Source organism: Mesitornis unicolor, unplaced genomic scaffold (assembly GCF_000695765.1).
Source record: "Mesitornis unicolor isolate BGI_N332 unplaced genomic scaffold, ASM69576v1 scaffold19211, whole genome shotgun sequence".
Classification (NCBI taxonomy): domain Eukaryota; kingdom Metazoa; phylum Chordata; class Aves; order Mesitornithiformes; family Mesitornithidae; genus Mesitornis; species Mesitornis unicolor.
The window spans coordinates 65,532-78,772 of record NW_010164882.1 but is presented as its reverse complement, the minus strand read 5'-3'; the positions used below and the strand labels follow the sequence as shown (position 1 = coordinate 78,772).

Below are 13,241 nucleotides of genomic sequence, written 5' to 3'. Positions count from 1 at the left end.
CCCTTTCTTTTGTTGCCGTCCTTAAGGCGTGTTTCCTGCTGCCCTTTCACAGGTAGCTTTGCCCCAGAGAGGATGTTACTGCTGATTGCTGACCACCACAGGGCAGCCCACCCAGACAGCTCCCTCTTGGAAGCTGAAATATGCGTCCTGCCTTTCCCATCAGGGGCCAAGCAAGTCCACATTACCCTTTCCCTCCTCTCCTTGCAGTTGATTTGTAGCTCAGATTTCCACAGACGTCATCTTTTGAGTCTGTCTGTTCTTGCAGGCCCCCTCCTGCACTGTGGCCACCTTTAGCACCAAGTCCCTGCTTGAATAAATCAGACAATTGAGTGTTAGCCCTCTCTGACCTGGAGATTAACAGCAAATTGTCTTTTCTGTGGTGCTAGGCAGAGGATGCTTTTAACCTTGGCCGCACACCGCTCCCTTTACTCGCGGCGCCTGCTTGTCAGTACCTTTTCCTGCCCCCATTTTCTTACAGAGCACAGGGGTTGCCTTGGTTATAGTACATGCCCAAGAGTGTACGGAGGAAGGGAACATGATGGGGAGGTGGTTTTGGCATGGAGGGAGGAGGTGGGAACTGCACCATGGCACTGATGGTTCTCAGTACTTACCTCTTTGTACCTGGGATGACTCTGCTTTGCTCCCTTTTTGGCTGATGTGATGCCCACTGCCACCAGGGCTGCAAGGCCCCCAGAACAGAGCACTCTGCTCAGCTCCTTTAGCCCTCTGCCTTCCTCCTGGTTTCTGTCCTTTCTATACCTCCACTCTGGATATCTTACTGCTTCTGTCCCTAACCCCTTCACCCAGCACAGCTTCTCCTGTGCTTGCTGGAAAGCAGGCCATTTGCAGGGCAGGCAGGAGAAGCAAGATGACACAGAGCTGATGACAGTAAGTGCATCAAAGGTGCCAGGCTCACTCCTTGCTCACATGCAGGCTGCACACCCAAGAGCTGGCAAGAGTCAAGCTTGCAGCTTTCCAAAGGAAAGAGTGGATGAGTGTCATCTGTCCTTGAAAGCCTGAGGGAGGCTGCCAGTTTCTTGGGTGCTTTCAGAAACACGTTGCTTTAGGCTGTAGTATTGGGCGAGGTGCATTTGCCCTCCCTGAGACCTCCATGGATAGTGGTGTGGTGTCTGGCTGTGCATTGCATGACCTTCCCTCCCACACCAGCTCAGCCCTCACTGATTCTCTCAGTATTCCTGTTGCAGTAGCACTGGAAAAGGGATCCTCCCCAGCACTCAGAGCAGTCATGCTCCTGTGCTAAAGAGCCTGCCCTCCACAGCTGAACCACATGGAAACTGGAAACCTGATGGCTTTGCCAAAGAATGAAGTACTTGAGGATCTTAATTTGGGCTGAGCCTTTTTCCTAGTTCCTCGCCAAGCACAGCTGCATTACAAGTCACTAATGACTTTAACTAGAGTGGTTTGTGGGAGGTTTAAACTTACTGTAGACTTTAATTCAGTCGTTGCCTTAAAGTGTTTGTGTACTCTGCGTGTCTCTCTCACACTCATTCTCTTTCTTTGTTCTTTTGGTAAAATGGCAAATCTGGAAATGTTTGCGTGCAGTAGCTGCGTTCTCATTAACACTTCAGAGATGTCAGTGTCACAGAGTTCCTGTGTAACAGTTTATTGTCTGGTTGCAGTTTGACACACCACCCAGTGAAATAGTGGATGTGAAAGTTGGTAATTTCTCTGGCTGTATCCCTCCTGCATGTACTGTAACACTTACAAGGCATTCCCCCATCAACCCATCTAACAGCACTGCCCGTGAACTCCCTATGGCCTAAGATGCTGTCTCGGTGGAAGCAGAAGCATAGCTCCAGATTACCCGTGGTGCTCTGATTGCTTTACTGTAGCCCTCTGTAAATCAGCTGTACACCTGGCTTCTGGGGCCAGCCCTGCCCAGCAAGCACCTTCCCACTGCCAGCTGAACCCCCATGACAGAAACATTCCTGCATCCCCGTTGAATTACCTTTATTTAGCCTGCTGCTGGTAAGTGCGTCAAGCACGTCTAATAACATGATTGCTCTGTTTATCCTTCCATTAAGAACCACTTCAAGCAATATATGGTAATATAAAAATGCATGTTCTAAAGGATGAAATGATTTCTGCCTTTTAAAGAAGAATGTTAATGGGAGGTGGCAGCTCCATTTTTGTCCCCCTCCTGCACATTGCAGGGTTTGAGCCGGCTGAATTATTTAAATCACACCTCTCTGCCTTCCAATTGCAGCACTGCCAAAACCTCCAACAGAGCCATTAGTGACTGAAACGACAGCTACCAGCGTGACCCTCACCTGGGATTCGGGCAACTCCGACCCCATTTCGTATTACGTCATCCAGTACAAGCCCAGATCCTTGGAGGGTCAGTTCCAGGAGGTGGATGGCGTGGCAACAACCCGCTATAGCATAGGTGGGCTCAGCCCCTTCTCAGAGTACGAGTTCCGCGTCATCGCAGTCAATAACATTGGCAGGGGTCCCCCCAGTGATCTGGTTGAGGCCCGGACAGGAGAGCAAGCTCCATCAAGTCCCCCCCTCAAAGTCCAGGCACGGATGCTGAGCGCCAGCACCATGCTGGTCCAGTGGGAGCAGCCGGAGGAGCCAAATGGACAGATCAGAGGGTACCGCGTTTACTACACCACTGACCCACATCTGCCTCTGAGCATGTGGCAGAAACACAACACCGACGACAGCCACCTCACCACCGTGGGCAGCCTCATCACGGGAACCACATACAGCATCCGCGTCCTGGCCTTTACTTCGGTGGGTGACGGGCCCCCCTCGGACATCATCCAGGTCAAAACACAGCAAGGCGGTACGTATGGGGCGAGGTGTCACTGCTCCCTGTCCACCCCAGCGGCTTGCAGCTCAGCTGTGTGTCTGGTCTGCACCAGGCATCACAACTGCACTTGCTGCTCAGATGGCTGCATATCAGAGTGGCATCCCCACCCCAGGGCCATCAGATTTAAGCTGTCAGCTTGTCCTGGGGAGTCAATCAATCTCTGTACAAGTAACATAGCCCATAGTTTTGTCTGGGCTTTTACAGTGGCTAAAAATGTGACACAAGGTCCTGGATGTGGATGTTGGGGATTGGACTAGATGATCTTTTGAGGTCTCTTCCAACCCCTAACGTTCTGTGATTCTGTGTTGGAACTGGGCTGGACCTTCTGGGGTCTGCGTACACCCTCTATAACTACCTGAAAGGAGGGTGTAGCAAGGTGGGGTTGGTCTCTTCTCCCTCGCAGCTAGTGATACGACAAGGGGTAATGGCCTCAAGTTGCTCCAGGGGGGTTTAGGTTGGATATTAGGATGAATTTCTTTACTGAAAGAGTGGTCAAGCACTGGAACAGGCTGCCCAGGGAGGTGGTGGAGTCACCATCCCTTGAGGTGTTTAAAAGATGAGGAGATGTCGTGCTTAGGGACACAGTCTAGTGGCGAACTTAGGGCTGTTTCGATGGTTGGACTCGATGATCTTTTGGTCTTTTTCAACCAAAACCATTCTACACGTGTGGAAGGAAGGAGCCGGGATGTGGTCAGGGGCTGGAATTCCCAGAGTCACCTGCCTGGGTCCCAGAGGGGGTTGCTTGTTTCCCAGTTTGTTCCAAGAGCACAGTACTGGGGGAGAGGGAAGAAGGGAGGGTCCAGAAGGAATGAGACAGGATCTTCACAAGGTGAAACGCAGACCTTGCAAAGCCGTGCGACTCCTTTCCCTGCATCTGCCTCCTGGCACTAACCGTGTGTTTGGTCCCCAGTTCCTGCCCAGCCAGCTGATTTCCAGGCAGAGGCAGAGTCTGATACCCGCATCCTGCTGTCGTGGCTGCCCGCCTCTCAGGAACGCATTACCAAATACGAGCTGCTGTACTGGGAAGGGGAGGATGGCACTCAGGTGAGGATCCTGCCTCTGCGTCAGCCGCACTTGGGGCTGGGCATCACAATTCAGCAGCTTGGGAAGGGGCTCTGCTTGAGCTGGGGTGGCAGCAGGACTGTGTTTTCTCCAGGTTTCTTCTGTTTTATGGGTGTGTGAAAGGAGCGTGGCAATCTCGGGCTGGTTTCTGTGTAAGTGACCTCAGCAGTGCTTGTTGCTGCCCAGCAAAGTAGCCAGTGACTGGTTTGGGACTGGAAAGGCTCCAGAATACCATGACACCATCCTTGAGGCATACTTACTGCTGGTGCCTTTAAACAGTTGTGCAGGCTAGTAGGGCTTCCAGGTAGGTCTGAAACGGCCTCCAAAGTGTGTCTGCAACTCCAGGACTGGTTACATTAAAGGAGCAGATTGAGGAGAGGCTGGAGAGACCCCTTCCACGTTTACTGTGACTTTCTGTGGAGCCAGAGTGGGTGATGGCACTGCCTATTCCCTTGGCATTGGGACCTAAGCACTACCTTTTATTCTCCAACTACACCAAATAATCTGTGTTTCCCTTTATTTGCCAGCAAAAGGTGGAGTTTGACCCAACCTCCTCGTACGCCGTGGAAGGTCTCAAACCAGACACGCTGTATAAGTTTCGTCTGGGTGCCCGCTCAGAGCTGGGGGTAGGAGTCTACACCCCAACCATCGAAGCCAGAACTGCCCAGTCCAGTAAGTTTCTGACACACCACTACTGAAGTCAAAGCAAAAGCAGTCCAGTTCCCTTCATCTGGACATGGAGTAGCTCAGTGCCTCTGCCCTTGTGGGTCTGCAGGGGTGTTGGCATAGAGTGTGCTAAAGGGTGCAGTGGGGAAAGTCAGCTGGGGTTTTGGATCAGGGCTCTTTGGCAGAGGGGGTGCACCCAAGTGGTAAGTTCTTTCTTCATGTCTTTTCCCTAAGGGTAGATGCATAAAAACTGATGGAGGAGTGAAACAGGCTGGGAAATTGCTTTGGAGAGATTGATTTGAGTGGGTTTGTGCATCTCTATGAATTCACTCCCATGCAGGCAAGCTGTCTGGACAGGCAGCATATGGGTGTTTGGCTCTAAATGCGACTGTCTCCAAACCATGGGATTTACACCCCTTCGCTCACTTCCAGCTGCCTTGCTTCTGCAGGGGTCCTTAACTGGTCCATACCCTTGATTGCAAGGTGAGGCATCCTCTGAGACCAGATATGAGATGTGCCCGTGGCTGCCAGGCAGCTGGAGGAGGCAGTTTGGGCAAGTGGCTGTTTGATTGGGTTGCATGGGCAAGTGAGGCTGCTGCTTTTGGAACTGCAGGGCTAGGGGAAGCCAGAACAAGCTGCAGCTGAGTTAATAGAGAGGCTGATAATGAGGTGACCCAGGCAATATCACTTTCATCCTCGCTCTGCCCCATGTGATCGCCGAGGAGGAGTTTGCATTGCTCTCATTGGCAGCTCAAAGTGCTGCGCATAAGCAGATTAGGGCTATCAAAGGGCCCTGCGATAAGCTCGTTTTCACTAACGATTTTTGGGCTTGCCATTATGCAAAGAGCATTAAAAGGGAGGAAAAAAAGACATTTCCGTTCGCTCCGTCTGTCTGGGATTTAGTAGCTATGTGGGGTGAGCAGTTGGCAAAGGCAGCCAGCTTTCCCTGCAGGGAGGGTGCCAGCGTGCACAGCAGCCGAGAGCCTGAGATGGCCATTAGAAAGGGAGCTCAGGCAGGGAAGAGCAGCTCTGCTTGCTACTGAAATGACCTTCTCTTTGAGGAAAACTCAGCTTCATTAACATATCAGTTGCAGGGATTCCTCCACCTCATTAAGTGAGCTAATGGTGTCTTAGTGCTGCACTATAGACAGGTATGAAAATGGAGGTTCAGATCATGCAGTTATAAATATTTGAATATTGAGAACAAATTCTGAGTGTGGGGATTTGTATACCTATTTCAGATAGCTTTTGTATTGATAGGCAAAGGTTGAACCAACTCTCCTGCCACTTAAATTAATTCCATCAGTGGATGCTCTTATCCTTGAACGCGCTTAATCAGAAACAGCTCCTTGCATAAATGAGTCCTTCAGAGGCTCACAACAGCCCAAGTAAGAGAAACCTTGGCTTTGTGGACTCTTCAAGGCAAACAGCTTCCCATGACCTACTCCACATGCTGTCTGCCCGCAGGGGATCTCATACCGGTCTGTTTTTAAGGCTGTTGCTTCACTGGCCAGTGGAGCGGTAGCTGACTGATTATGGCATCTGTTTAGTAAGAGAGATGTGCTCAGGTTGGAAGAAATTTGGCCAGAAGCCACAGGAACATCTTGGTTTGGCCAGTGAAACCTCCTTACATTGAGGGACCTAAGAGTTCTTTGATTTATCCAAGAAGTGACTGGGTCTTGGTTTACAGGCCCCTACTTGAGAATAGTTTGTCACGCTATTCTATGGGAAAGGTCCTTGGCAGTTACGATCAGGCTGTTCAGTGAGGGTGACAAACCAGGGTGCTGCTCCCAGGGCAGCGTGGATCTTGGGTACTGGGGCTCTCAGAGTCTAGTGGGTCTTTCAGAAAGCTCTGCTTTAGCTCAGCAGAAGTCGAGTGCACACTGCACAACTTCCAGGCAGAGATTCGTTGGTCTGCACTTAGCAGCACCTCACATGAGGTAGTTGGATCAGTCCCCTGTGGCCTTAGAATTTACTAGTCTAGAAAAGGTGTTGCTCCCAGCTTCAAATTTGTCTCCTTCCTGCACTCTTCCATCTGGTTGCCCTGAGAAAGGCTGTTAGATCTTGGAGGTTGACATGTTCAGACGGGACTCGGACTCCAGGAGCAGTCAGGCTCCTGCTTTCTGAAGAACTTGTCTTCAGGCTGTATTCCTGGCCTTGACAAACCAGTCAAGGCTAAGGTAGGAGGCATATTACAGCTAATGAGTCACTGGTGGGCTGGAGAAGGATGTCTGTATTGCTGCTGCTGGGCTTTTCTTGTGGCATCCCTGCTCAGGAGTGGTAGGGATGCTTGTCCAGGAGGGCCAGAGCGATGCAGTGCCTCTTTGCACCCTTCCAGCGGCACAGCTCAGACCCCATCTCCTGAGAAAGACGGCTGCCTTCTGGGCTGTCTTTCCTGCCAAGCTGCTTGCTTAGTTACTGGGCACCCTGCAAAAAGTACAAGTGATGCTGCTTTGAGGGCCTGAGGAGCACGGGGGAGTTTTGCAGGAGTCTGCAGTGCCTCAGGCAAGCAGCGTGATGCAGGAGAGGAGCATCAGCTCTGTGCCCATCAGGGCTCGGCATTAAAATGCTGTTCTCACTCGAAATATGAAGGTGGGTCTTGAGGCTGCCTTTTCCCTAGCTGAAGGAGAAGGTGGGCTGGATGGGTGCACAGGGCTGCTGTGGGCTGGCGGGGGAGGCCGGTGTGAGTAGCCTGGAGGCAGCAGAGATTTGCACAGTGCGTGTGTGGATCCATCTGCGTGTGTAGGTGATGCAGGCCACCCAGTCTGCTCTTTGCTGGCCCCAGGAGGGACACTTCCACTCCTTGTGCATTTTAAGTTGATCCTGCTCATGTTACCAAGTTTTATTTTGCTTTCTTTAAGTGTTAATCTCAGTTTTTGCCTTGCATGTCATGTGTGTGACTCTTACCCAGTCAACAGCCAACATTTGACCTGCCCACGCTGCCAGCCAAAGCTGCCTTTGGAGAAGGAGCTCACTGCTGCATCCCAAGGGATGCCATGGAGGCCCAAAACCAGAGCAAGTCTCTTCTGTGAAGGACCTCTCTACAGATAGTGGCAAAGGAAAGGCTTGCCAAACTCCTTATGTCTCACCTGTCCCCTCTGGGGGATGCCACCAGGCACTTGTCTACCTTACGCCCGCCCTGAATTCACTCTTGGTGTTGCTTTGGTGCTACATCTTCCTACTGTCTTCCCTGACACTTCTGTGCTGATTAACCCAGAGTGTGAGGATTTGTTTTCTAACCTTGCTCTGTAGCAGTGTACCAGATGGCAGGGCCAAACCTGCTCTGCCTCCCTCACATAGGCAACTGTTTGCTTCCACGTGTTGCTTTGACCTCTCTTTCCTCCCATGTAGCTCTCACAGCAGCAGCCTGACTCTGCTCAGGCGTTACCTCCTCCAGCTCCATCACTGTCCCCTCTGCCTCCACCTTTCCTCTCTCCAGACACCCCATCAAGGACAAGCTCTGAGCGCAGAAGTGGGCACTAAGAGTTACATGCAGCTTGCAAGCAAGTGAGCCTTGTTCCCAGCAATCAGAGATCACCAGTGGCATTGGGAGGTCCTGCTGTCCCCATCCCAGATCTTCTCCCACCAGCAAAGCCAAGGCACAACTGTTGGGTGCTTTATTTATCTGAGGTCCCTGCTGCCATCTGCAGTAACATCAGTTGCATTTGCCATTGAGCAGGCAGGCTTGTCCTTGTGCCCCAGGAAGGCGCTGCTGCACCGATGGATTCAAGAGTTATGGCTTGGGAAAGGGCACCAGTCTTTTTTCAGGCAATACTGAGTGCAGTGAAGAATGAAAGCAGCCTTTTTTGTAGCAAAGTAAGTAAGAGACCTTGTACTCTGTTATTGCTTGGCCAGTCAGCTTCCTAGCCTTGCTCCCTTTGCTTAGGGCTCTTGCCTCCTGTGCAAGCACCCATCTCCCTTGTGCCTTACCCAACCAGGTGGGCTCCCTTCCGTCTCCAGGCTTCCAACCTTATGAGAAACACCTCAGTGCAGCTCCCCTTCCCTCTGTGTATGCCTTGCCAGCAGCGAGACATGGCCTGGGCAGCACAGACACCTCTGCGCTGTTGTGTCAATAGAGCAGGAGATGTCTGCAGCATCCCTGGGTGGTGAGGTCAAATGAGAGGGGGCTGCTGCTGTTGTGAGAGGGCTCCCGTGCTGCTGGGACCCTGGACAAAGCAGAACTCTAGGACATTTGTCTGGTTCATTCACTTCTCCAGCTTTGCAGAACTGCTGTCCTGTTGCAAGGACAGCCCTCAGACATCTCTCCTTTCCCAGGACCTCTCTTCACAGAACCCCAGAATGTGAGGAGTTGGAAGGGCCCTGCAAAGCTGATCCAGTCCAACCCCTGCCAGAGCAGGATCACCAGAGCAGTCACACAGGAACACGGCCAGGGCTTTGGGTGTCTCCACACAAGGAGACTCCACAACCTCTCTGGGCAGCCTGGGCCATGCTCCATAACCCTCACACTCACAAAGTTTCTCCTCATCTTCAGCTGGAACCTCCTGTGCTCCAGCTTGGGACCATTGCCCCTTGTCCTGCCATTGGCCATCCCAGAGCAGAGCCTGGCTCCTTCCTCCTGACACTGCCCTTTCCCAATGGATCCCCAGGAATGAGGGCACCCCTCAGGCTCCTCTGCTCCAAGCTCAAGAGCCCCAGCTCCCTCAGCCGCTCCTCAGCAGGAGATGCTTCACTCCCTCCAGCATCTTTGTGGCCCTGCTGGACTCTTTCAAGCAGTTCCTGTCCTTCTTGAGCTGAGGGCCCAGCACTGGACACAAGATTGCAGCTGTGGTGTGAGCAGGGCAGAGCAGAGGGGCAGGAGAACCTCTCTGCCCTACAACCGCCCCGTCTCATCCACCCCAGGATGCCATTGGCCATGGCACATAGATTCCCCCTCTAGATCTCCTTCACTGCCCTTTCCCAGCAGTGCTGTGTGGAGGGCACTGCTGCCCACATCCTGTTCCTCCTGCTGTGACCAGTTAACTCAGGTGGTTTTTTGCCTGGGAGGGGACAAGACCTGTCTGCCTTCCCCTGTACAGCTCCATAGGCCAGGAGGGCACTGAGGCAGGTAGTTTGGCAGGCACAAAGCAGTCAGTCCTCGATAGCAGGCCCACGTGCAAAGCAGCACAGTCCCGTTATCTCCCATTTCCACATGCTGCCTGGCTCCCACCTAGGTCAGGGTGCTGCTCGCAGCTGATGGTCGTGATTTCAAGCCCTGCCTGGACACTCTCCAGCCAAGCTCAGTCACCTGCTTTCACCACACACTGTTGTTTCCTCCACTTGTCTAGGAGCGGGTTTTTGCAAGCCTTCCTGCAATCTGGTGTGTGAGCTTCCCCTTCTGCCACTCTTGCCTTCTGTAGCTTCCTGCCTCTTCTGCTTTCCATCTGCTTCAGATCTTCACTGAAAGCATCTTTCTTCTCCCTACCAGTCTCTCTCTGTCACCCTCCTCCTTCCTTTCCTGCCATTTGTTGTGTTTGGTAAAGTGAGCGTCCAGAGCTGCTTTGGGGAGAGGTGCTCTCTGATGCAGAACAGCACTTCTGTCTCCGTGCTGTTCATCGGGCTTTCAAATACAAATTGCCCCCAGTGCCATCTTTGACGATCTGTGAGGAAAGCAGGCGGTTGTCCAGGAGGCTACTGGCTGAATTTCCATATGTGCATTCAGCGCTTGGTTGGCTGGGTAAAAGTTCCCTGTGCATTTTGGTTTGCCCTTCCACTCATTTCCCTTCATCTCCCCACTTCATTTATTTATCCCCAGCCCCCTCCGCCCCACCCCAAGAAGTCGAGTGTGTAAGCACCAGCTCCACTACCATCCGGGTAAGTTGGGTGCCACCGCCTGCCCAGAGCCGCAATGGGGTCATCACCCAGTACTCCATTGCGTACCAGGCAGTGGAAGGAGATGACAACACCAAGCATGTGGTGGATGGCATTGGACGGGAGCACTCCAGCTGGGAGATCAAGGACCTGGAGAAATGGACCGAGTACAAGGTGTGGGTAAGGGCTCACACCGATGTGGGGCCAGGACCGGAGAGCATCCCCGTGCACGTGCGCACTGACGAGGATGGTAGGTGTAACTGCATAGCTCCTTCAGCTCCTGCCTTGGGGTGACCAGGACTCTGGTTGCTGGAAAAGGGGGGGAAAGGAGCGGGGATGCTGGTCTGGGAGTGCTTTTCAAGCAGGAGCAGGGGCTGTCAGGAGCAGTGCCTTGGTCAGCTGCTCCAGGGAGTGGGTGTCCACGGTTGCCCTGGAGTTGGGATGGGGAATTCACAGCATCCCAGAATGTGAGGAGCTGGAAGGGCCCTGCAAAGCTGATCCAGTGCAACCCCTGCCACAGCAGGATCACCAGAGCAGTCACACAGGAACACGGCCAGGGCTTTGGGTGTCTGCAGACAAGGAGACTCCACAACCTCTCTGGGCAGCCTGGGCCATGCTCCATAACCCTCACACTCACAAAGTTTCTCCTCATCTTCAGCTGGAACCTCCTGTGCTCCAGCTTGGGACCATTGCCCCTTGTCCTGACATTGGCTAAATTACTCTGCTGGCCCTTGCTCTGATACAGTGGTTGCCTCCAGGCTGTGGGTCAGGCATCCCAACGTGATCCCACAGGGGTCCTGTGTGTGCTACCAGTGCTTCCTGTGCACAGGAGGAGGCTTTGCCCCTTGGACTTTTCAAATGTTTGGTGGTGGTGGTTTCCATTTTACTGAAGTTTTTTTTTTACTGAGTTTTCCCAGCCAAAGGCTTCTCTCACACTGTGAGATCAGGCCTTAAAGTCTACTTGTTGACCTGAAATCCAGCAAGCTAAAGAGGGGAAAAGAAAGCCATTTGAAACCTGTAGCTATCGCAGGAAAGCTGCTTCTTGCCCCAGCTTCCAGGCAAGCCACAGCTTATATAAATCTGCTCTTCCGCTCAAGAGTCAGAATATCTCATGTCCAGAGCACTTTACTGGATACGACAGCTTTAAAGAGAAATTGCTTTGTATTAGCAGGCCTGTCAGTTATGTCATCACGACTTAAGCCATTTCCTTTGGAAGTGCCAGAGCTCAGGGTGACAGTAGACGCTTCCATGGCTTCGTGCTGACCCCAGAAGCCGCGGTTTTAATGGGAGAAGAAAGAGATGCAGTGTCCAGGCAAAGCAAGGACGAGCTCTGCATTGCCCAGTCAGCATAGCAAATTGAAATCAGGCATGTTACAGTTTCCCTAAATGGGCTGCCACTGTCCCCTGCTCTCCCTGGCCCTGGAAGTGGCGTCTGGGAATGCTCGCCGACTGCATTCCTGGGCTGGCAAACACATCTGTGTGTGTCCTGCTGCCTGTATTGTTTGCTTCAGCTCTCATTCAGCCGAGTCATAGCCCAAGGGAAGCTGCTACCCCAGAAATGTCGCAACAAGCTCTCTCAGTTAGTTTTCGGTCACCAGGGTTGGACATTCCAGCTTAGCTGTCAGGAGTGATTTCATATCCCTCTGACGTGCTGATGCTCGGTAGATACCCACGACGAAGGAATGGGAAATGCTAAACTGTATTCTGAAAGCAAATTGAACTTTCCCCATTTGAGTCTCGGATGCAGCACACCCTTCCCATAGCGGGGTAGGATGGTGTTCCTCAAAACACCGTGGTCCACTCACGTTCGCATCCTCGTTTTCCAGCAGCATCCCCGTATCATGTCCTACCAAGGCCTCTTGCCTTCTCTTGCCAGCAGAGCTTGACACGCAGCTTCTGTCTGGTTCTCAGGGAGGATGATCTTGTTTCTCGCTTGGACTCCCAGCTGTGTTGTGTGGGCAGGTGTCTCGCTAGGGCAGGAGAGCCCTGTGGCTTCCGCAAGGTCACCGCGCTGAGTGAATCGTGGATTATAGCGCAGGCTGCTCCAGCCAGAGGGTGGTAACTATTCAAGCACAGCCCCCTCCATTCCCATACCTCGAGCTGGCCTCGTGGTACTAAAATGCTCCATTCTGCCTCTTTCTGTTTCATTTAATTATCTACAATTAAGAAGGACATCTGGGGAAAATAATGAATTGCCCTGCGGCTTAAAAACTGTGCTTACCTGCTGGGTAGCTGTTTCTTCCCATCTAGTTGGTTGAAACACCAATACTCATTATGTCTGCTGTCAGCTATCCATCCCTAATTATCTCATACTGATTATTTCTTGCTGTATTGAGAATTGGGGCACACCAGGTTCCAAACCCCTGGATTTTGCCAGGCAGAGAAGGGTGGAAGGGGTCCTGCAGTGGAGGTGCTAGGATGGAGCACAGGTCATTCCCTTGGGTACCAGGCACTGCTGTGGCAGCAGTATCCTCTGCAGGGAGTGCACACCTCTGCTCCCAGCTGCTTCAGCCAGGAGGAGCTTTCCAGGAGCAACTGAGAAGCTTAATTTTTTAGCATTGACATTTTTGTCACAGTCAATGCAGGAGCAAAAAGTAATAAGGAGGTAATTTTTCCAAATGGTAAATAGGGTATAAATACATTTTTAAAACGGGCCTCACCTTGCAAGAAAATTGATATTTTCTGGGCAGTGTAATTTTTCATTTTATTATCAAAAAGCATTCAGCTAGCCGTGCATGAAATACAGTCCCCAGAGCTGTCACAATCCCCACGGGCCCCTTTATCTGACTGAGCTCAGTGACTGCTGTCTCTGAGCTCTGGGTTATTGTTTTAGGATGGTGCTTTTCCCCCTCATTAACCTCTTGCTGTC

General features: G+C 52.1%; 1 protein-coding gene across 1 annotated transcript in view; it reads left to right on the top strand.

Moving 5' to 3' along the window:
- The window catches only part of PTPRF (protein tyrosine phosphatase, receptor type, F), a gene marked incomplete at its 5' end in the record, with an annotated part of 108,754 nt that overhangs the window by 33,754 nt on the left and 61,759 nt on the right, over positions 1–13,241 (top strand). The window contains 4 exons of the mRNA XM_010194457.1: positions 2,228–2,809; positions 3,747–3,880; positions 4,426–4,570; positions 10,317–10,622. Of these exons, the coding sequence (XP_010192759.1) occupies positions 2,228–2,809; positions 3,747–3,880; positions 4,426–4,570; positions 10,317–10,622 (1,167 nt within the window). The remainder of the gene's footprint in view (positions 1–2,227; positions 2,810–3,746; positions 3,881–4,425; positions 4,571–10,316; positions 10,623–13,241) is intronic.